General features: G+C 43.5%; 2 protein-coding genes across 6 annotated transcripts in view; one reads left to right on the top strand and one right to left on the bottom strand.

The window, feature by feature from the left end:
• The window catches only part of TATDN1 (TatD DNase domain containing 1), a 16,171-nt gene extending 1,454 nt beyond the window's left edge, over window positions 1-14,717 (top strand). For 3 of the 5 annotated variants that reach the window (XM_035556194.2, XM_035556193.2, XM_035556192.2), the window contains exons 3-12: window positions 413-462; window positions 2,313-2,376; window positions 3,576-3,719; window positions 3,820-3,862; window positions 8,040-8,125; window positions 8,247-8,287; window positions 9,722-9,798; window positions 10,475-10,545; window positions 11,449-11,575; window positions 14,492-14,717. In XM_035556194.2, coding sequence (XP_035412087.1) covers window positions 413-462; window positions 2,313-2,376; window positions 3,576-3,719; window positions 3,820-3,862; window positions 8,040-8,125; window positions 8,247-8,287; window positions 9,722-9,798; window positions 10,475-10,545; window positions 11,449-11,575; window positions 14,492-14,594 — 806 coding nt within the window. In that variant the 3' untranslated portion in view covers window positions 14,595-14,717. Of the gene's footprint in view, window positions 1-412; window positions 463-2,312; window positions 2,377-3,575; window positions 3,720-3,819; window positions 3,883-7,518; window positions 7,636-8,039; window positions 8,126-8,246; window positions 8,288-9,721; window positions 9,799-10,474; window positions 10,546-11,448; window positions 11,576-14,491 lie in introns of those variants that run through there. The other 2 variants (XM_050709301.1, XM_035556195.2) reach the window with 2 other exon arrangements.
• RNF139 (ring finger protein 139) lies at window positions 14,215-23,439 on the bottom strand. The gene is made up of 2 exons (XM_035556191.2): window positions 23,058-23,439; window positions 14,215-17,284 (listed from the first exon to the last, which is right to left on the bottom strand). The coding sequence occupies exons 1-2, from the start codon at window positions 23,236-23,238 to the stop codon at window positions 15,486-15,488; spliced, it is 1,980 nt and encodes a 659-aa protein (XP_035412084.1). The 5' UTR covers window positions 23,239-23,439; the 3' UTR covers window positions 14,215-15,485.

The following is a 23,439-nucleotide window of genomic DNA, read 5'->3' as shown; positions in this document are numbered from 1 at the left end:
CTTTGAGAGCAAAATGGAATGCTGATGTATTTATATTCAGATAACATGGAAGAAGCTGATCTCAGAGTTAGGAACAATAAACTATCAAAGTATTGCATTGCTGAATCATAGTTATTATAAGTGATGCTTTTTTCTTTCACACTCTACATGTATATATATATTCATACTTTATATATATATGTATATAAATTAAAGAGCCTCCTAAAATAATGTGAAAAATATCCATCGACTTTCTGGACTTAGATCAGATTTTCAGTTATTGCATTCTGTTATTCTTTTTTTAAAGTGAGGTTCAAAGATTGTTCATGATAGGAATTTTGACTGCATGAAAGTAATCTTTAGTTCAAAAGTAGTTAAGTTATGCCATAAAAACCTTAAGTTCAATTAGTGATATTTCTGTAAACTTTTGCAGATGACCTTTTGGATGTGGTAGAGAGAGCAGTCAAAGTTGGCGTTAAGAAGGTAATTTCTTATAATTAGACAACTTCTTCAGTATTTTAAATTGCATTTAAATATTTTGTTTTCATAGTGCTCCAGTATGAAAACAACTGTTTCTGGAAATTGCAATGGAAAATGCAGTAACTTTCTTCAGTGCCATAATGCAAAAATATTCTGTGCAGGTAGGACTGTCTTTAAGTTGCACAGATGCTCAGGATATAAGTTCAGTAGTACTGTATGTGATCTGTATTTACAGTTTCCAACATACAGTTTCAACAGAACAATGTTCTCCTCTAACCTACTGTAATCATTTTTTACAGAAGTTTCCGCATTATTTCTACTATAAGCAACAACTCCCATCTTTTTGTATCCTGCGTGACTCTTACTGTGCAGTTACTGATACAGGTCCAAACGCAAAAAAAACTCTTGTGGACCTTTCTTGTGAAACTCTGGTGAACCTTCAGATATTTCGATATGTAAAAGAAATTGGTAACTGCCAAAAATATGGAAGTACCCGTAAAATCTTACGGTTGATAAATCTGAATGTCTGCTAGTAAATATTGGCAAGTTTGTAACTTGTTAGCTTGAGATCAGTGTTCTCAGCAATGGACCACACTCCTTTAGTTATAGTACTCCAGCCTGCCTGTATGTGCATCTCTAAACTCAATAAGTTATCAAAGCAAAATTATGAATTAAAATAGAATGCGTCACGTGCTGCCATGAACTGTTCTTCTGTACTGATAGGCTGGTGCATTAAAAATAAATAAACCCTCCTCTAGAAGAGGAACAGCCATCTTGATGGTTTGCTGAAAGGCTCTTGTCTGAAAGAGTGGGAAGCAAACCAAGAGATGAAAAAAGAAAACACTACTGATGGGGAAGGCACCACACTGCAGCGAATACAGACTCATAGTCACTTTTACTGTATTTGTATGTGCTGCATAAGCATTATTTAATCCTTATACCACCCTCTGAGAGTAGGTGACAGTTTTTGTCATCAAAAATAAATTGTATGCATAACTTTTCAAGGTGCACGGTGGATTCAGAAATAGGATTCAGGAGTTCCTTGTCCACCTTCAGGAGGGTGATCGGGCCCTGGGACAGGCTCCCAAGGGAACTGGTCACAGTACTGAGGCTGCTGGAGTTCAGGAAGCGTTTGGACAGTGCCCTCAGACATACAGTTTTAATTTTTGGGTTACTTAAAGCTCTTGTGTGGAGTCAGTAGCTGGACTTGACGATCCTTATGGGACCTTTCCAACTCAGGATGTTGTCTTCTGTTCTGTTCTTTTCAGTCTTGCTAGGCTGGCTATGTTGCTGGTCTTCACAGTGTTAGAAGTCAATTCCAACCCAGGTTGTCTAGAAACTTGTCTAGAAACTTAATCTCCTTATTTGAAAGTATGCATATTTGTCCATATAGCTGGTGATCTATGATTTTTTTGTGTGTGTGTGAAGTTAATGTCAGCTTTATTTATTTTTCTGGTGGCAGTGCTGGGACATGTCTAGTCTGTAGTGGAGCACACTGCAGAGCTGTCTGACTTGGTGTTGACTAAATCTGATACATAGCATGTGAGGGATAAGTAAAATTTCTCGAGTTCATTGTCTTAGAACTTAGCATTGCTGCAAATAGAAGTATTTTACTCATTTAATGGTGTGAAATCATTGGTATAAAAGATACTTGATTTAAAAAAAAAATCAATTTTTGCTACCTAGGCTATTTCCTAGCTCCTGAGAAGTATTGAGATTTGTTACTACAAAACTTTGTTATATATACATTAGTAATTTTCTCATGTTTTCTGTCTAGATTCTTAGTTCTGAGTGTTTTCTCAAACGTGTTTGGTGTTCAAAGCAGAACATACTGACTGTACTTTTCTTTCAAGTTTTTGATCACAGGTGGGAGTCTACAAGATAGTAAAGATGCATTGCAGCTGGCACAGACCAATGGTATGTTCACTTTAAACTTATGTTGTCAATCAAAAATACAATCTTCTCAGAATTAACAGTTTAAGAGGAACAGCCTTTGGAGGTGTTTACAGAATCTCGGATTAAAATAAAAAAAAAATCATGTTTCAGAATGGGATAAATGCATTGTGCGTGGCTTGATGGTGCTATTTATGTCCCTGGGTGATGGAAGCAATTGGTCATTCCTCTAATTTCTGTTTATAGATAATTCGATGTTTAGAAAAAGCAAACTACACATGTTTCTGGAAGCAGAAAGCCATTGCCAAGGCCCTCTTCCAGAAATAAGCTGAAATGCTTATATAATGTGGAATGTAAGTTTCTTGGTGATTCTTCTTTTTAGTGTAATTTACCAGTCTATCATGACCAGCTGAACAGCAGAGGTACTTTCCTCTTTATGGTTCTCATGGCTTTCCCTCTTTTTCTGCTGAAAGGACTGTCCTTCCTTTTCTTCCTTAGGCAAATATCATTCCACTGATTACTTAAAGATGTATTTGAACTGTAAAACACACATTAAAGTACTGTTTACAGAAAAAAATCATAAAGTAATTTAGGTTGGAATGAACCTGAGGAGGTAACCTGCTCCAGCTGAATCCACCTCCCCACCTCCATCAAAGCAGGACCAACTTCAACACTAGCTCAGGGCCTTTACGTATATGTGTGTGTATATATGTACGGATATATTTTCCTCCTATGCTCTTACATTTTCTGTAAAGGCACTAAACGTCTTTTAGTGTTGGCACTGAGGTAATCTGGATTGGATTTCTACATAAGTCAGGCTAGGTGGTGTTGGCAAAATTCTGTACCAGCTAATGTGGAGGTGCGCAAGGGAGAGCAGCTGAGGGTAACCTGATTCCTAGGTGATCTCAAGAGGTGGGTGCCTTCGAACCTCAACAGTTCTGTGATTTGTCGAGGGCTGCTCCACCAGAATAGTTCACCTCAGTACTACAACTAAATGATGGGCAGTAAAGAGAAGCCTCCAGCCCCGAATAGAGATACTGTCTGGCGTCGTTAAAGCACGAAGTGTCATTGTAATAAAATCACAACGATAAAGACGTTCAGAAGGAATTTCCTTCTAAAGTTAGGAACAATAAGGAAAAAAAGTCCAGATACTGGCTATACTTTACATAAACTCATTTTTTTTCTTATTTTCCTTAAAACCTTCTAATGCTGTCTTGCTTTAGATATGTTTTACAGTACAGCTGGCTGCCATCCCACACGCTGCGGAGAATTTGAGCAGAGTAGCCCTGACCAGTATTTATCTGAATTAAAAAATCTGATTGAAAAAAATAAGACAAAGGTAATAGCAGTCGGAGAATGTGGCCTAGGTAAGTGTTACCTTAGTATTTTGATATTATTTTTTCGTAGATATATGAAAAGAATTGTAGCACCCTAACTAACTGGGGGTTTTGTTCTTTCCAATTGTAGATTTTGATAGGTTAGAATTTTGCCCGAAGGACACCCAGCTCAAGTAAGAAACTTTTGATGACTGTAAGTTGACTTGTACCAATTTATGGAAATGTTTTCTGTCTTTTATTCTCCTGAGTAGCATTTTGTCAGGTATAGATCTGCAATTTGCAGTTTGTTTTGTTTTTTAACAAAAATGTGACTTTGAAGGAGGATGCCTGCATTGAGGAAGTGCTGCGCTCTACGTTTTGCCGTCTGCCTGGTGTTGACTTACACATCCTTTTGTGTAAAATCCCTCAGCTTTTGTTGGTTTCTGGGTATGGCAGATATTCGTTCTTGCTAAAACTGAGGGACTCTTGGAGACTCGTAGGGAGAATAATATAATTGTAGTGCGTGAAAGAAGAATTAGGTTGTTGGAGTGGAAGGTGTGGGGGAGGGAACAGAGCTGTCAAAAAGGATAAGTCAGCAGTGGAGAAAAGGAAGCTTTTACTAAGGGCAATGTTTGCTGAGATGGCCGAGAGCTGATGAAAAAATTAACCTGAGGAGTTGGAGAGATCTGTATTTTGAACTAATCTGTGCAGCAGAGATACTGAGTGGAAGAAGCACCTAAAATCAGCTCACTTTTTTTTTTTTTTAGTGAAAACCTCTGTCCACAGAGAGAACTGTGGACAGAGATAAGTGTAGGAAGAGGCAGGTGATTCATCCCTCATTTGAATTTGAGTTATGTTGCATATTACTGCAATGAGTAGAGGTAGTCACTGGGGGGCAGTGGTTAGGTGTGGTTTTTCTAATTGCCACATTCTCAGTGGGTAGAGTTAATCAGTTCTTTGTAATACTACAGTCATACAGTAAAATATTCACCAAATTGAACAGATTTTTCTTTTCCTGGTAGCATTCAGTGTACAGCAACTTCGCTGGTGTATACTGTGAAGAAGTGCTCCACACTTTGGAGCATAACCTGTTTATTTTCTGTGGCAAGCTAAGATACCGGAGGAATATCATATTTTAAGATCCTTGATGCTCTTGAAAGAAAATTTAAGGAAAAAAAATGTGATTGTCCTTAGCTAATGAACTGTAGCTGACAACCTGTAGTGAAAAACTTCTAATTGGATGGACTGAAATTGGGTTGCAAGGCAAGAAGTGACAGGGTGGAACAGAAATCACTCCTAAAGTGGTAGGTGAATCCTTTCTCATTAAGGTTGATAACGATGGCAAGTCTTTAGCTGAGCTGTTTCAGTGAATCGAATGAAACACATAAATCTACTTTCAAGGAGCTCTTTTGAGAGCCCTTGCTGGAAATTGCAGTTGGAAGGAGGTGACTGATGAAAAAGACCAAAGCAAGAAATGCAAGGGAGCAAAGAGCTACTGAAAGCCTCAAGGACAGATGCCTGCAAACGTTGTGTTTGCAAACTCCTCATCTTCTAAACAGGCAGCTTTCCGTGCTGTTCACCTTCATGTGTTCGTGAAGTGTGGTCGGGGTGTTTGAGGTTGTTTTGTTTTCGTTTTTGTTCAGTCAGTATTGAGTTGGATACAGTCGTGACCTTTAGCAGACCGGATAGCAAGTTCTTCAAGTTAATATCCCGTGTATGCTTGATAAATGAACAGAAAAGGAAGGCAAAGTGTGAAACGCAGCACACCTGCTGGTGGGCAGCACACCAGCTGTCAGCTGGTCTGTCGTTGAGGTGTTGGAGCAGCCGCTAGGATAGCTGTCAAGAGCTCCCCTGTGGAAGAGAAGTGTGACAGTTTCCCAGTAGATAGTATCTGAGCATGACCTCTAGTTTATTTAGCGTTTAGCTGTGATTTTTTAGTTAGTTACCCTGTGTTTCCTTCTGAATAATTTCCGCCTGTAAAAATGGAAATGATTGTTTCATCCCATTTCTGGGACTGAAAAGCTAATAGAGATGAAATTCCTTTGTTGAAGCACCACTGGGAACTTTTTGTCTGAATCTTTTGCTGTTTTCATAACTTGTCCAGTAGTAAGTGGTGATTTGAATGGTAGGTGAAGATGGTGCCTTCGTGTTATGCAGAAGATCTCATTATAAATGGACTGATGAGTACATAGAAGTCTCACTTCTGTGCTACTGTGATGGGTTTACAGGGCTCAGTGTCAGGGAAAGCAGCAGCTGCAGCTCCTTTAGTGCCTTGGTTCCAAACCTGAAAATACCATGGCATTTGATCTTTGTGGTCAAAACTAAATCTGCAAACAAACACGAAGGAATGTTTTCAAACTTCCTTATTGAGAAGAAACAGAGCTAGCACTGAATGACTCTCAACCCAAAGAAGGTGGCTGCACCTTAAGTACTGAACCTAGTAAGGCTTGGGTGCCTGCTGATTTATATTGTTGCATTCTAATCACTGTATCTCTGATTTCTTTACACTTTTCCAGAGTTTCTTCCGTATGTTGCTTTTTCTTTCCTTTTTCTTTTCTGGGAATTTCCCCATCAGCCTCCCCTGCTGCTAGATACAGAAGCAGCTTACATCACCTTCCCGTTTGTAGGGGCGCTTAACTTTGAGAAGGGTACTGGTCTTGAAGGTACAAAATTAGATTTTGCCCGTGGGTTACTCATGGGGGTTATTTGCAGCTCAGTCTCTAAACCTCATTTTCATATGAAATGAGGCTTCTAAAGAATGAAAATCAACCAATTGTAGCTATTTAACTGCAAGAGTAATCATGAGTTGCGATTACACTTATATTTAGTCAATCTAAACTAAGCACGGTATCTAAGACTAAAGAGAAAATTCTAAGTAGGGGTAATACCTTCTCCTGAATTTTCATGTCGGTTTTTAGTGTTAAGTCCATTTTTCTTCGGCCTGCTTTATCTCAGAGATCCACGCTGATGCACAAGGAAGTTAACTTTTATCAGAGAAATAGCAACCTGCAGTGTACACAAAAGTGAGAATTGCGCAAATCAAAATGACAGGCTGTGCTATCCTTTTGTTTGTGCCTACTTCTTATTTATATGTTGTGAAGATGTAAAACTAACGGTTTGCTGCCATTTTCTCCTGTTCCATACGCGAGTCATACACAGCGGTATGCAGACACAAGTTTGCCTTTGTGTCTGAGACCTAATGGTGGCAATGCCCCAGTGCCCTAGGCTGCTTTTCGCCTAAAGAAGCCCCACATGCGCATACAGACCCCGACTGTTGGACAGGCAGTGTTGTCCTTCCGTCCTGCCCAAGTAATGTCATTTTTCATACTATGTATGGCTACTGAGTCAGGTCTGCACTGGTGGCCCTCTACCATGCATAAGTTCTCTAACCTGTTTCCTGAGCGCTTGCAATTTGCATGCCTGGGTGTAGTGTGACAGACAAAAAGAAATGGTAAAGGATAATTAATGCTCTGGGGTCAGAACTAGCTGAAATGGCAAGTGACAGGATTAGGTCAGTGCTAACTAGTTTCCTTTAGAAACTGCACTGGAGGAACTGGCTCCCTATTTACCTCCCCTCTGCCCGCATTTTTATGTCTCTCCGTAGGATGGCTGCCTCGCTGTTACTGCTCCTTCAAAGGGAAAACTAGAATAGAAGGTAGGAGAAGGATAAAAATGAGTGAAAAGGAAGGGACGCAGGCACACAAAAGGGAGGAGAAATGGGAAGGGTGACGGCAATGAGCAGAACAGGGCAGAAGTAAGATGCCTAATATTGGTACTCGTTCCACCCCAAGAAAAGCAGGACTGTCCTTCATGCAAGAGCAAACAAAAACTCTGAACTGTTACTTCTCAGGACAGCCAGCTCTGATGCCTGGTTTGGGCCATTTGAAGCTACAGAAGTTTTCACAATGCTCCCTCGCTCACCCGTACAGCTTTTATGAATGCTTCTTGAGATAGCGGTCTGCATGCGGTACGCTCTCTTCCATTCCTGGAATTTCAAAACCTTGTGGAGAGAACAGTCAGTTCCTGTTTCATTCAAAATAACTAAATAAAACCAACCTCCACCAAGACCCACTCTGCACACGCTTTGCATCCTTTGCATATATATGTATGCATTCTTCCAGCGTTGATGCTCCTGACCACTTCTTATCGACCTTCAGGAGCAGGTCACTACTGTATGAATGACTATGCGATGAGAGAGTTTCTTTTAAACTTGAGTTCTTAAACGGTGCGAATGATAGCTTTTGCATGGCAAATCTATTAATTCAGTCTTCACCTCTGGAGGACAGAAACGTACAAGCACTGAAAAAAACCTGTTCTGCTATATTTAGCCTTAGACTGAGTTTCTGTTTAAAAGTGATTTTTATTTTACAGATATTTTGAAAAACAATTTGACCTGTCAGAACAGACAGGACTGCCCATGTTTCTTCACTGTAGAAACTCACACGCTGAATTTTTAGGTGGGTTTTGTTTGAGAGTTTCAAGCAGTAATAAATTCTGAATATGAAAGATCTGGAAACCTGAATCTTTCACCTTTGTTGCAGAGTTCTCTTACGTTTTTTTATTTATTTCCTTTCATAGACATAATGAGAAGAAACAGAGAGAGATTTGTTGGAGGGGTGGTAAGTTTGGACGTCAGAGTGGCTTTCATTTTTACCTGCACGTGTGTGTACTTGGGGCTGGAGGATGTGTGTGAATACAGTTGTGGGACTTCTTGTTTGTCATGGAACCTGGGTAAGCCTCCAGTTACGTGCTTTCAGCTATTACAAATTAATATCAGCAATCCAGTCCCATTTTTTTTGTATTTCTAAATTATTTCAGTATTTTTATTTTCATTGCTTATTCAACAGTTGTTTTTAGGGAGGGTGCTGCAAAGTAAGAGGATAGGCTGAGAAAAAGCTCTGCAGCTGACATGAACAGATTTTCTTGGCCTGTCAGAAGGACAGTTTAAGCACCTTATAATTGACGTAGGCCTCTTTCCAATTCTACAGTGTCCATAACTGCAGTGCCTTCAGACCACAGATAATTTGGATGTGTGTTCCCAGTGGAAGCCATAACCTCAAACATTTGCTTCTGACATCAGACATCATTTTCAAATTACATCCAGATGTCACTTTTTGTAGCCTTCTGTCTTTAGATATTCAAATTGTGCATTTTAATTCAAAAACGTAGCAGAAGAAACTTTGGATGAGATGATTAAGAAAGTCCAGCAACCCTGTTTCAGCTTTGCATTATGCCAGGGTCTTTCCAAAAGTAATAAAAGCTTGGATCGTTCTGTCCCACAAACATCAGACCACACCTCTTACAATAATGTCGCAGTCCCCAAGTTTCCCCATTGTCACCACAAAAACCTTCCCCAGCTCAGTGCTTTTCACGTTACGCTCTTACATCATGCTGTACAGCCTCTCCTTCCTTCCTCTCTTCTGCGAAGCTGGTAGCGAGTAGAGAAGCGAGGAACAGGCACCCTCTGCCATGAGTCGTTCCCCTCGCAGGGTGGGGAAGCAGGCAGTGTCTTTGCACCGCTTGGGGACAGAGAGCTGCAGTTTCCGGATGTGTTATGATTTGCACCTTGTGGCCTGTTACTTGCATCTCTAGTTGCTGGATGACCATAAAGCATAGACTGCTTGCTGTGGACTGAGGTCTGCGAAGAACATAAAACCGGCCCTTACTCTCCCTGACAGAGTCCTGGAGGGAATACAGAGGCAAGAACGTAAAAATTCAGCACACACGGGATTGCTTCCTGTACAGTGTCCCACCTTCCAGCTGTCAGCTGCAGGAAGTTCCTGGGCCAAAAGCAGGATCACTGAATGGGCCTTTTCTGCATACATTTATCACTAATAAAATGTGGTGACCAGTTTTATAGCAGCGCGAGCTCTGCCTAAATTCAGAATCAGATGAACCATGTTCCATCTTTCTTTGAATTCATGAGTAATGCACTCCATCCACGGGTACTCATGACACAGATACATACCAATATGTACTTGTAAATGACTGGAGATTTAGGTGAAGTCTGTATATTTCTATTACATGCGTGCACATATATTTATGTCTTCTAGGTTCATTCTTTTGATGGCACAAAGGAAGAAGCGGCAGCTATAATAGATTTGGATCTTTACGTTGGAATAAATGGCTGGTGAGTTATTTACAGGAAATAAAGCTATTTTAAAATGTCAGCTGCGGTGAACTCATTACTTTCTTTTAAACAATGAGGTCAAGTTTTCAAAGCTCAGTAGGCCCTTAATCGGCTGACAGATTTAGAATTGTACTCGTTAATCTTTTAGCTACAAAAAGTTCCTAACTCACAGCTCCAAAAGTTAATTGAGCCTTAGGTCCTTTCTGCTACCCTCCAATCAATCCTTGTTTGTAAATAAATAAGGATTGAATGTGGAAGCAGGCTTTCTGTGAGGCACCTTTAAAATAAAATAGCATAGTTTTAAGTTGCTACGTTAAATCCAGGAGTAAAGCAAATGCAACCTGAGCAGCCTTATATACCAGTCTCCCAGTCTGAACCTCAGCAGTCATCTGGTCAAAAGTCAGCCGGCTTGACTTCAAGTTGCATGGGTTGCTGAGGGCTGGGCAAGGGAGGCAGCACGGGTGGGGGTTCTGCTTACATACCAGGTCGAGCCAGCTTCACTGGGTAGCTCCAAATCTGCTGTTCTCTGCAAGGTTTGAAGTTACCAGGAGCACTTTTAAAAATAAAACATTTTTTATTAATTATTTAGGAGGCTGCTCTTGCTGCAGAACAACAAGCAAAGTAATTACTTTTAAACACTTGTTTTTTTGTTCGTAACCAAACTCTGATTTTCTAGTTCTTTGAAAACAGAAGCCAACTTGGAAACCCTGAAATCAATTCCTAGTGAACGATTAATGATAGAGACTGGTAAGATTTTATGTCTTGGTCAGCTGTTTGTGACTTAAGTGCTCTTAGGCAATGTGTTTGCATAGCAATGATAAGGCAGGATCAAGAATTAAGGAGTCAGGAGTAGAAAAAGGACTGCCTGGTGCTCTGCTTTGGAAGACAGGCTCCTTCTCAGCCTTCCGCTAGGGGTAATAAGCTGCCTTGCCAGCTTCTGACATTACAGGGGAAGACGAAAAGGACAAATTAACAAGCCCACATTTCCAGTTGTACTGAGAAACCGAAATCCTGCTTGAGTGGTAGAAATGTACCATATGCAGGGCGATGGCCAAGGTATCTTACCAGTGGTAACAGTAATGGCAACTGGAGACAACAGCTCTTTAAATGGAAGGAGGTAGGAGAAGGCTCGAATTCCCCTCCTGGGCTAATGAGCAGTGATTTTAATTTACTGACCAGGTGTGGGGTGTTTTTTTTTGTTGCACGTACATTTTACATATGAATAACTGCCCATCAAAAAAGCAGTATTTATTTGAATTTCTCAATCTGAGAGAAGGGAAAAAAAAAAAAGCAAACTACCTAAATCCTTGAATTTATTTGCACATAAAGCACAAACCTGTTAAAAAACACAGGAAATTTCTGTGGAACAGATGCAGTGTATCTAGCTATCTTTGTTACGCCAGTGGAAATTAGTGGTATATATCATTGTTGCTGATACTTCAAAAAGTAAAATTTTACGATAATGGTATGAAAATACGAAGATTGGTAAGATGTTAAATTGCCCAAATCTCTTAAATTCCATTTTGAACTGTAAGTCATTGCTAGAAAGAATTTGCTAGAGCTTTTGTCTGTGGACATAGATGATTAAACTATCTCATGGTGTTCTCAAGTGATTGCATGCTCCTAATTCTGTTCTTCAAATGAAACTAGATGCACCTTGGTGTGGAGTGAAAAATACCCATGCTGGATCAAAATACGTAAAAACTACATTTCCTACCAAAAAGAAATGGGAAATAGGGCACTGCTTGAAAGACAGAAACGAACCCTGCCATATAATGTAAGTGTACTGCTGTAGTAGTATGAAAAATACTTCAAATCTCATGGGGGGGGGGAAGCAACAGTTCACTGGAAATGTAGCAAATAGAAATGAGTATAAATTTATTGAAACTTACGCAAGGCATTGCTTAATTGGCTCTGGAAAAAAAAGAAGTCTTAATTTTGCCATTTTGGCAATTCTGGATGTAAAAAGCTTCCTGAAAACAAAACCAGTACTGTTTCTGTTTTTTCCCTCAATATGTTAGAGAATGGGTTAAACCCTGTAGGGTAACCTGACTTGAATAAACTTTGCTCAGTTGCAGTTATTTTTAAAACTGATAGAGCCTAGAGCTGTGCAGTCCTCTGAGGGCTGTGCTCTGAAGGGGGACAGCACCAAGATAGGGCGTGGACAGAAACGACACGTTCATACAACTTCTCCCAGGTCCCTGGGAGACCAGCCGTGGTGTGACCATGGTACAAACTGCTGTAACGTGGATTTGGCGAGGATCTGTATTCTGCTACTGTGCTTTAAAAAACGGTTTCATGAAATACGGATAATATGAAGTTTAGTTGTGAGTAACGGGTCGACATACAGATCCGAGAGAGAAGATTCTAGGGGCTACAGAACATAGAATTTAGACGTACAGAAACTTGGTTTTCTGCCACCTCTTTGTAATGTGTCCTCCCAGAGGTGGGAGAAGCAAGGAAACGTGCCCTTGTTTTAGTGAAAATGTGTAGTTATCTCCGTTAAATAGCTTTGGCAGATGAAATGCCTGAAGTTTTATGACTTAGCACAATCTGGTTGGTGAGTCACGGCAGGCTTCTCTGTCGTCATCTCATTATCAGCTCCTGGAAAAGGAGTTCAGGAAGGTTTCTTGTGGCGTAGCACCTGAATGACTTCAGTGCAGCAAGTAAAGTTCACGGCTGTACTTATGCAGCTGCAAAGCCTGTTTGCGTGATCAAAAGATCTTCCTTTGTTGGGAAGCCTCTTTGTATTTCTCTGAAAAGTTGTGTAAATGACCTGTTTGGAACTGGATTTTGAAATAGTTCTCAGGATGCTACGAAAGAATCTAGGAATTTGGCAGCGTCTAAGCAAGAGGTTATGTGACAACTGAGGGCAGTGCCGCGTTTTTGAGAGACCTGAAGAAACTTCAGAGAAAAAATTGATCGTGCTAAAGCTTACACAGTGACTCTACGAGTGTTCAAATATATTTCTGTGCAGTTATGTTGCTCTGTAATACTCTTCGAAATTAATTTTATTTTGAACACAAACACAACACTAGCACAGAAAGGCTGTTTCACTAGTTAGGCTTTCTGAGGTCAGTCCATGACTGTGGAGTTAGGGAAGAGATCAACTGCAAACAATCTTGTTTCGCTTAACCTTATTTCAAACCAACTGTCCTTTTAAAATTAATTATAACCTTTACTAGATGCAGATTAGTAACCTGAGAACCTCTTAAACCTTAGGAAGCGCGGTATTTTGTGACTTCTCAAGCAGCATGATCTGTTGTGAGAGGAAAGGTAGCGTGAGGCCACAAACTATATTTAATAATTAGGGTATATATGCTGTTTAATATAGCTCAGTTGGCAGGAGGGTTTTTCCACTTGTCTTTTTTTGGTGGCGATGGATGGGGGCGGGGGGACAGCTTTCAATTTTGCTGGTGATTTTATTTTATATATATATATATATATATATATATATATATACACACACATATATATAAATAACTGCACTACCCCTCCCCCCCCCCGGAAGCTATTTTTATTGAAATTCTAGCCACCAGAGGCTTTTTTTTTTTTTCTTCTCCTGAAGTTTTCATACACACAATGTCACAATAACTTGTAGGATGCTACAATAATAGCAATATTATTAACAGTGGCATCCTACTGCAGCCCTGTGGGGATCGATACCTGTAAGCCCTACCAAAACTCTTCAGGGCTGAAATTTTTTGGTACTTGGCAATTATTTCTGTGTAGGCCTGATCTCACCCCATCTTCTCTTGAACCTCTCCTTAAATCGAGAAGCTGTTTGGCTGCAAAGCACAAGTGGGCATGAAATGGGCTAAGTTTTCATCCAGGAAAATACCGGTATGAAAGGAATAGTTAGGAGCAACTTCTTCTACTCTGCCTTCCTCAAGAAGGAGCTGAACTATTGTATAAGTTGTGGCAAACATCCAGAACCCAAACACCATCGAACTTGAGGTCCTTCATCTATATTACAAAGAAGCTTGCTTTCTTTCCTACTGCTAGGGAAAAAAAAATACTGTAAAGCCTGTTAGGAATTGTACAGACTATACATTTTTTTTTCTGTACACACAAGTGATAGGAAATCAAGAAAATAAGTGCAGAGACAAGGTTGTGGCTTGTTTTGTCTCACTGAGTGTTACTGCTACTCAGTCAATTTCTTCTGCCACCTTTTCCTGGGTTGTATCAATTTAACATCGACTACTACTAGTACCTGCGTGTATTCCTCACAATCTAGAGAAAGGGAGGTTGAAATGACCTCTTTTGGCAGCTGTACTCGCAGGTAAGTTTATAGCTGGAATTTAAGCTTTGCCATAAACCAGTTTGTTTATAGTGCAGCTTTAACCTTGAAAGGAGGTTAATGACTTTCAGTCTGAGGAATCAGGACCGCTGATAAAGACATGCACAAAGTGACACTTTCTTTGAAACAGAAAGCTGTTTAATAACCTCTGAACAAGAGTCAAAAGACCAAAGATGAATCTGTACCAGTGAGCAATCCGTGTTCAGGGAATGGACGTCAGTGACTTACTTAAAAGTGAAGCTGTTTGCAGATTTGAGCATCTTACCCTGTTGCTCTCAAAGGAGGTTTTTATTCCAGGTGAATCTTAGTTATTTATGTACATACAGATGCGACAGTCTGACATATATTCAGTACTGAGTTTCAGAGTCTCTAACACCAATCTTTCTTTTTTAGTCAAATTCTGGAAATAATGGCAGCGGTAAGAGAAGAAGACCCGCTCGAGTTGGCCAATACGCTATATAACAACACTATTAAAGTCTTCTTTCCAAATATATAAAGTTCTTCTTCTTATACTCACTCAGCATAACTTAAGACTGATCATATCTGCAAGTTCTTATCAATGGAAGCCAGTATGTAGTGCTTTTTTTGTACAAGATTAAAGCTGATTTTGAAAAAGGTGGTCTGCATTGGTACAGTTTCTCAGCCCTATTTCGTTTTCATCAAGATTCAGGATCAATTTTTAAGATAGTCTAAGCTAGCAGCTCTTGTTAATACGTGTATGCATTGCAAAATGAATACCAGGCTGCTGAGTTCACATGTAGAATACTTCAAGTTACTACTGGTAATTCAGAAGTGCTTAACAAATCAAGTGCATGCTTTACTAACTTTACCCGAAAGCTTAACAGTTTCATTTTTTTGTTCCGCATACACAAATGCTGTAGCATTAAGTCTACCAGCCTATTTTTTTTATTTTTTCTTAAATACAACTCACTAGTTTTTAAGCAATAAAGCTCTGCTAATACTGAATTTGTAAGTAAAGCTACTTTGGTTCAGGCTTTTCATTTCTGATTTGAGCTGTCGAACAGTCTGCTTTCACCAATATTTCTCCTTTACATCCAGAACTCATTGATCAGGGATTACTGGTATACAGTCTTTGGCACAGCATTCTCACTACATCAATTAAAGAGTGTTTTTCCAACCATCTTAAAAACATGAAAACATTTTATTCCATGTACAATAATGTACATAATTTAAGGTGGTCATGAAAGAGACCAGCAAGTTAGAGGTATATTTACAGTAGCACACACCACAGTAAACAACCACCATTCACAGACTCAACATCAAGATACTGCTGTTGTGCTTAGGTATAACAACTACAAAGTGATACTTTTTATCTGTTGAAGTCAATTTAAACAAATACCTCACAGCTTAGGAAAGGACTTCTCAATCACCCAGAGTTAGAGTTAGCATTAAGAGTCTCATTCAAGTGCTGTTCCACACAGTCGTCGTCGTCGTCGCTCTCTGAACTGTCATTATCTTCATTTAATTCATTTTCAGCATCAGCAGCTTCTTCCGCAGCTTCTACAGGACCTTCGTTGGGTGCCACAAATCCACTGTTGTTAGAGATATTGGCGTTTTCCTTATCCTCAATATACACCTTCTGATGGCACATGGGGCACGTGTCCTGAATGTACAGCCACTTCCGAAGACAAAGTGCGTGAAAGTAATGGTTGCAGGGAGTAATGCGAGCAGAAGTGGTGAACTCGTGGTAGCAGATTGCACATACGTCGTCTATTTCACGTAGCCGGCTCCCTTTTACCTCTGGAAGGGAGTTGATTTTCTTAACAGCAGTCCTGCGGTTTATAAAAGTCTTCCAGCCGTTCTTTGCTTGTAAGTAGATGTTGAAGTACGCGTGCAGACACATCATGCAAGCGCGGATCTTACTTCCCGACTCAAAGATCATCGTGTAAGCTCCGTTCCCAAACATCATCACTCCAAATATAAACTCAATAATATTGCCAGTTGAACGAACATAATAGACATAATCATCAAGTTTCTCCCACAGCACATTATAGTAGCCATCAATCATAAACAATATATAAACAGTGATAGAAACGATTACTTTTAGGCAAAGCTCTACGCAGAACGCCGTAACCGCGAAAAGCCACGTGTTCAGTGCATAGTGGTGCCAGAGGACGTAGCTGAGCAGAACTGGCAGGACGAAAAGGCAAGCTGAAACAAACAGCACGGGGAAGTGTCTGCGGAACGACGACACGTGGGAGGCACTGAGAGACATCAGCACGGGGTCTGTCATTCCGTGGATGAAATGCAGGACTGCGGTCAGCAAAAGGCACATGTTTCGACTCAAGCGAACCAGTCTTTCCTCTGGTTTCAGGCCGCTCAAGCCAGTCTGCAGGGCCAAAATGAAAAACAAAACAGGTGCTACAAAACCAAGCCTTTTGTCATCTTCATCGGTCGACCCGATGAAGGCCAAGATGCCGAGTCCCAAATAATGCGCTATGGAGGAGATGACAGCGCTCATGCCTAACACAGTTAAGGTAGAATCACACCCGCTTATTATCAGGCTGCAAATCAGTTCCCAGCAATTATCCCACGATATCAAGAATTTGTCTTCTGTGTTGGTTTCGGCCATCTTCACAACGTACGTCAGCACCACAGCCTGTGCCGTAAGTCTCGTCAGCCAGAAGACCCGCAGTACAGCCGGAAAGCGAATCCTCTTCCACGTATCCTCCATCAGTAGCTGTAATCCATAAATGCGGTACATGTGCCTCACCAGCAGATAAACATACCGCACAGAGTAATAGAACCATTTAATTTTTGTAACTAGAATGGCTGTGGTGTTCAGTGTCAGCACGAGGCCTGAAATAAAAACCAGCATCTGTCGGACGCTCAAAGGTAGTTCCACAACCAAGCCGATTACAGGAATCAGTATGTCCAGGATGATGAGCTGAGAGTATATGGACTGCACGTTCAGCAACGTAACGTATCCGATTCCAAAGGTCAGCTGGAGGATGGAAAGCGCCATCCATAGCGAGGGTCCTTTGTGAGGGAAGAACTGAATTCCGAAAGCTGCTGTGTAGTAGGCACTGTAGAAGTTTATGTGCAAAGAAGCGTAGTAATTCACCAACACTGAAGTTGCAGCCAGCAGAAACGCCGAGGCGATCATGTAGAACTTGAAAAGTGCTCGCTGTTGTAACACCAGAACAACACTGGATACAAAGACACCTGAAAACAGAGGGAAATCATTTAGTTCTCAGCAGAAAGTGAACGACAGATTTCACCTATTAGCTTCAGAGAAATGTTCACTTGCATTGCTGCTTTCCACATAGGCGCCCATAACTTCACGCTACCCGTGGTGCTACTGTCAGAGCGGTACAAGAGAACCACTTCATCTGCACTTAATACGTCTGCGCACTGCGGCCGCGACGCAAACCACTGGAGGCGTACGTCACCTCTATTACTGGGTCTGTCTGCAGCTTCAGACCGAGCAGGGACAGCTTCCAAGTCCTCAAAGATCCTTCCCAATCAGCCCTGAAATCTAAGGGCAGCTAAGCTCTAAAAGCAGACAGTTACCAGCTACGGCACCAGCTTTGTATGTAAAGCCACTGAACTTGACTCATTTATCGCCGTATTACGTCCCCCCCACTTCACCTGAACGAGGCACTCAGCCACAGATGCCCGCGCCAGTCTAAGTGCTGACGATGCTCTGCAAAACCGCTCAGCCCAACTCTCCCCGAGGACGGCAGGACACTGCCAGGGAACAAGGGAGGCGGGCCACCAAGAGGTTAGCGGCTTTCGGACATCGCTGCCACGGCTTGGAAGTCAGCCCCACAAAATGAGGCGCTCTGAAAAGCCAAGCTTTTGTCAAGTTCCCCATCTCTCCGCCTATAATCGAAATGAACAGTAATTTTTTTTTTTGGAGTTGACGTTAAGAAAAACTGCACGCCAGCTCATAGCATTAACTAACACTACAGAAAGTTACTTACGAAATTGGAACGTACCTTTCTAACGTACATTACTACTTGTGTTCTAATGCATGGAGGCTTTTTTTGTTGTTTTGTCGTGTAACTGCATGGATTTTAAGGCTTCCTATTTTAATAACTTTATGACTGTTTGCTATCAGTGACAGCAATTTGAGCGTGCGGTGAAACTGTCACGATGCACAACACTGAAGACTGGGGAAAGGAAAGCAAGTTTGTTTCAGGCAATCTGAAGTTCAACAGACCTCACTGCTGGGGTAGCAGGCAGTTTTTCTTAGGTGTAGCTTACTGATATAAAGCCACTGTGGCACTACAGAGGGCATAAGGCTGTTTAAAACAGTAAAATATTTTAACTGAACCCCGTGACCTTTTAGATTTATTTTTTTTAAACCACAGTTGTTAAAACACTGGAAAATTGCTGCGGCTTCCTGGGCAGGGGGGCACTCTTCCAATTCTCCTCAATTTGTTTTCATTTCTGATAAGGTATCCCGAAACACAAGTTTCATGGAAAAGACCTCCCAGTGTATCGCATTTTTGTAGGCAGTTCCAAACTGTGCCCATGGTTTCTTCGCCGGTACCACTGCGAACTTGTGTCTTATTTATCACAGATCAGATTCGCATCTTGAAATTCCTGTTTGCTAACCCTTCCCTCATACCAACCGCGAGCACATCGTGCCCGTGACAGGAAGCCGGTATCCTCCTATGAGAAACTGTATCCCGGTGTCTGTAGTACCTTTGTACCACATTTATGCCCTTGCAGCCCGCTCCTCCTGTAGCGCAACTCATGAACTCCACCAACACGCCAGCCACAGGCAGGGGCCTTCCCGTAGCCCTCCTGCCGTACATCCTTGAACACGTTTTTCGTCAGGAAGCGCACTGCCTCTGTTTCAGGTGTCTCATCAGCCGCCCGTCTGTAACTGCTCTCCTCTCCAAACCACTTTTGCTCTCCACAGCTCGTATTTCATTAGAAGCTGCTTTCCATCCCTGTTATAAAGCTACTGAAATCCCAAGTAATGCTCTTTTTACTGAAGGATAGGATCAGTCTCTTCTGAAAAAGGTATTTTGGATTGTTCCAAATCCTCCAGAATCAACTCTTTAAACAAATAAATATTCTAAGCCTTGGTATTTCGATCACAGGAGTAAGAAAGATTGCTAAGAAGCAGCACGTGGTTCCACCAGTGGTGCTGCCAGCTGCTCTTGTCCAAAAAAAGATGAGCGACTGAATAAAAAGGGAGAACGTGAACATGAAACGATACCAAAAGGTAGACTATCCCCCCCAAAAAAGTTACTAATGCACCTTAACAGTACTCCTTGCGAGCAGCACTGGCTTATGTAAAAACATGCTCCTTAACTAATCATTAACCTTGGGAAGGTGATGGAGGAGAAACTTGGTCAGTGTGCAGGAAACGTCTCGTGCTCAGTTCTCCCAGGAAAAGCTGAAACTCATTGCACGCAACATTTCTGTGAAATTCGCCTGAAAATTTCATTGCCTTTCCATGCATTCGATAATAAACACCTACGGGAAAGCCGACAGTGCTGACAAGTTCGTATCCTTTCCTTGAGCCACAGAAAAGACTCAAACAACTGTAACAAGGTTGTCAGGTATCAAATTCTGATCCCCGAAGCCAAGGGGACTTTTTGTACTAACAAGGCTTCTCTGAACCTAACAAGGTTTCTCTGAATCATGCCCATTAATTAAATCCATTTTTCTTCCCTGCAGTACTCAGATACCGCAGGTCCCCTTACAAACACTGACCTTCCACATGCCAGGCACATCCCTGAAACACTGCTGCAGTGAGTCAGGAGAGGGAAAAGCTACACCCACGGGTTCCTCTGAAGAGGGCCTGGCCAAAAAAAAACATTTCCCTGTCGCCACGTGTGGGAGAGCCAACCCCCCAGGGACCTCCAACGGCGACACAGACCAGCGGGAACGTCGGCAGGGGAGGTGAGCACTGTGCTCCCCGCTTACAGGGCACAGCCCATCCCCGTGCCAAGATGTCCTGCTGCCCCTCTCCCGTGCCTAAGTGCTGCTGTTCCTCCTCGGTAAGGTCTGTCTCGTGCTCCCCCAGGTGCTGCTGCTTTACTTCTGAGCACCGGTACTGCTCCTAGCCGTGCCACCCCGCCACCAGCTACCTGTCTAGTACAGCCTCCAAGCACAGCGTTTACTTTTAAAATCATTTCTTGCACTACAACGAATCCCCCTCTATTTTCTCCTTGCGCTCCTGCAGTTTGTCAATACCTTTGCAGCAGCACACTACCTCAAATGCGACTTCCAGCCAGACGCAGGGCTCAATTACCTGCGCACGTCAGTACTTTAATCACGTGGAACTGCCAAATTGTTTTTCCCTTCGCCCCAGCCATCTCTCTTAAGCCCGCATCTCTCTACGGACTCCAGTATTATTGCAACCCTCTCTGAAACCCGTGCCCTCCCTGGGGACAGACTGCTTTCTGAAGGAATCCTTTTCAGGCTCCTGGAATGGAAACGCGTACGTACACGTGCAGAGATACGAAAGGTGAACATCGGGCTGGAGACAAAGCAAGGTGAACGGAGAAAAGCTGCACCAAGGCTTCAGAACCCGGCCCCACAGCGCGTATAACCCACGGCACGCGTACGGACAGTAAGTGGTGGAGGAACCGAACGGAGGATTCCTGCAGCGAAACGCTTTTAAAACCATCCAGAACTCCACTTAGCCTTCGTGGAGTAAACTGTACTCCCGGAGTATTTCAGAGCTGTTCACAGCACCCCTGAAAGCTATCAACTCTCTCCAGAGGTAAAGTCTTTGTACCCAGAGGGGGAGTTGTGCATTCATCCTATCCTAAGCAGTACTGTGCTACGAGAAAAACTTAGATCAGTCTTTCAGTGCCAGCAAATAGTAACTAAAAGGGGCAATTTCCCCTGTATTTAAATACAGAAGGACCCAAGACAAATATTTCAGGTTACCCTAACAACAAAACCCCAACCCTGTAATCCTTAAATTCAGAGGAAGATAAAAAAAAAAATAAATGTGTAAGCGCTCCATTGCCTGAACAACGTGGAAGGTCTTTAACATCGTCTTTAAGTGGTTACATTTTTAATTTTTGGAAAGCCAAGAACCACAGACCACTTGTCTCAAAGTACAAGATCAGTCTCTTACATAAACTGTTCCCAAAGCTCTCGCACAGGAGTCAGGGGAGGGATCACCCACTCCTTCCCCAAAACCCTTCCAGAAAAGTGATGATATAAACACAGTCCTGAAGAGCTCCTTCATAATTCAATCCCATTACCACACTCTTAAGAGAGATCATCTGACAACATATCCACCATCCTCATTTACATTGGATTAAGTTCAAGGCACTTCCTACAGCATCTGGATCACACAACGAAGGGCTCCTCAAACTGTTTTGGGGGGGCGCAGCAGTGCCATTTTCCCTTAAAAAGGAACCATTTCTCAATGAGAAGCACTCTTGGTAGTGACAGAAGGGCGGAACAAAAGGTCTAGAAAACGGGCAATAGGGAAGGAGAACCCCTCCTGCCTGTCCCAAAGCCCTCAGGACCAGCAGCAAGGCAGGGCAGGACGTCCCAGGACTTGCTGCTGGCCACAGCAGATTCCCCAGGTGCTGCAGGGAAGCAGCCCAATCACAGCACCTGCTTTGTGTTTCTCATTTCCTTTGCTCTCCTCTCACCTGCTTCCAATCCCTTTCACCTTCCTCTCTTCAACTAGTGCAGTACTGTCACCACAACACTTCTCGCTGTTTATCTTTCCTTTTAACCTCTCCTGAGTTTCCTCCCCTAACAGGTGTACCACCCGTGTCCTTGGTCATATTTTTTTTTCCTAATACAAACATCAAAACCACACAAAGTCAACACGTAGCAGGCCTGCAAAACCTCCAGCTGTACTTCGGAGTCTCCTTCCTGTCACAGGATTCCCAGCTCCAACGTAATTCGGTGTCACCCATACAGCAGTGGGCAGAACGAAGCTCCAACCGCACGTAGGGCACACAGAGAACCTCCCTTAGCATTACATGCCATACTGAAAATAGTATCGCATAGGTATAACAGTGACTTAACCTTCATCTCAGAAAAGAAATAACTTAATAATAAACTATCCGAAGTTTCAGGAGACCTCTCGAGCACTTTTTGTTGTTGTTTGGGAACCGGGTATCAGCTACTCCTGAACCGTGGCTCCTAAAACACGGGATTGAGCGGGGTATTTCAGTCGGGCAGGACGCTGCCGAGGTGCACTGTCAGAAGCCCCAGCCCCCAAGTTACACGCCTTCCCCGCGGGCTGCCGAAACCTCCAGACCACGCCGATCGCCACCCGGCAGCGGCCCCACGCCGCCTCCTCGTACCCCACCCCAGCACCCCAAAAACCCCCAGCACCCCCCTAACAGCATTTGCGGGTTTGGGAGGCTTCTAGGGGTCGGCTTGCTCTGGGGAAGGAGGAGGAGGATGAAGAAGCGCAGGGAGCCCCTCGGTGCCCACCGGCTGGGGACACCCACCAGCAGACAGGGGAACGGGGTGGAAGCAGGGCTGGAAGACACCAGGAGGGGCAAGGGAGGAAGACAGATCCTGGAGGACAGCAGGAGGGGCAGGGAGGAAAATATATCCTTGAGGACACACCAGAAGGAAGGCAGATCCCGGAGGACACCAGGGAGGCGCTTCGGCCCGCGGGAGGGAAGGGGAAGGAGGCGATTCCCCCGCAGCAACGCCTCATGAGAGGCGAGAGCGCGGGGAAGAGCCCGGGGCCGCAGCAAGGAGCCAGCCAGACGGGGACAGGGGGCAGGGGAGAGGCGACAAAAGGGACAGGGGTGGCGGACAGGGGTGGCAGGCAGGGCGGCAGCGTGCGGCTGTAAACAAGGCCGGCGGCAGCCTGGGGGGGGGAGAGGCCGGGGCCCGGCGGGTGGAGGGAGGAGGGAGGCAGCGGGGGCTGGGGGCGTCCCCCCCCGGGTCCCCTCCGTCCCCCCCGTTGCCCAGCCCGGCGACAGGGCGGCGGGGTGCGGGGGGCAGCCCTTGGAGGCAGGGGAGGTGTCCGTCTCACCCAGCAGCCGCAGCAGCACGGCCAGGAGCGCGGCGCACACGGAGCCCCCCGGCAGCGGGGCCGAGTTGAAGATGGCGTCGATGAGGAACAAGCTGGGCACCCGCAGCGCGACCTCCAGCCCCGCACGCAGCCGCGGGCCCAGCCGCAGCCAAGCGAGCTGCGGAGGGCCCGGGGCCGCCATAACCCCCACACACACACTCACACAAAAAAAATAATAATTTAAAAAAAAAAAAAAAAAAAGCGGAGGGGAGGCTGCGAGGGAACGAGGCCGACGGGGTCGCTACCACCACGCTCCCGCCGCCGCCGCCCGGCCTGGCCCGGCCCCCCGCCGCGCCGCCGCCGCATCCATGTTCCCTCTGCGCTCCCTCAGCGTTACCGGCCC

This window comes from Cygnus atratus, chromosome 2 (assembly GCF_013377495.2).
Source record: "Cygnus atratus isolate AKBS03 ecotype Queensland, Australia chromosome 2, CAtr_DNAZoo_HiC_assembly, whole genome shotgun sequence".
Classification (NCBI taxonomy): domain Eukaryota; kingdom Metazoa; phylum Chordata; class Aves; order Anseriformes; family Anatidae; genus Cygnus; species Cygnus atratus.
Note: the sequence above shows the minus strand (reverse complement) of the source record. Positions and strands in the feature narration are given on the sequence as shown.

What these genes read in the sequence shown, in the direction of transcription:
- RNF139 (XM_035556191.2), bottom strand. Translation starts at nt 23,238, where the DNA reads ATGGCGGCCCCGGGCCCTCCGCAGCTCGCTTGGCTGCGGCTGGGCCCG. An exon ending in CGTGCTGCTGCGGCTGCTGG is followed by an intron (nt 17,285 to 23,057) that starts GTGAGACGGACA and finishes CTCTGTTTTCAG; the next exon opens with GTGTCTTTGTATCCAGTGTT.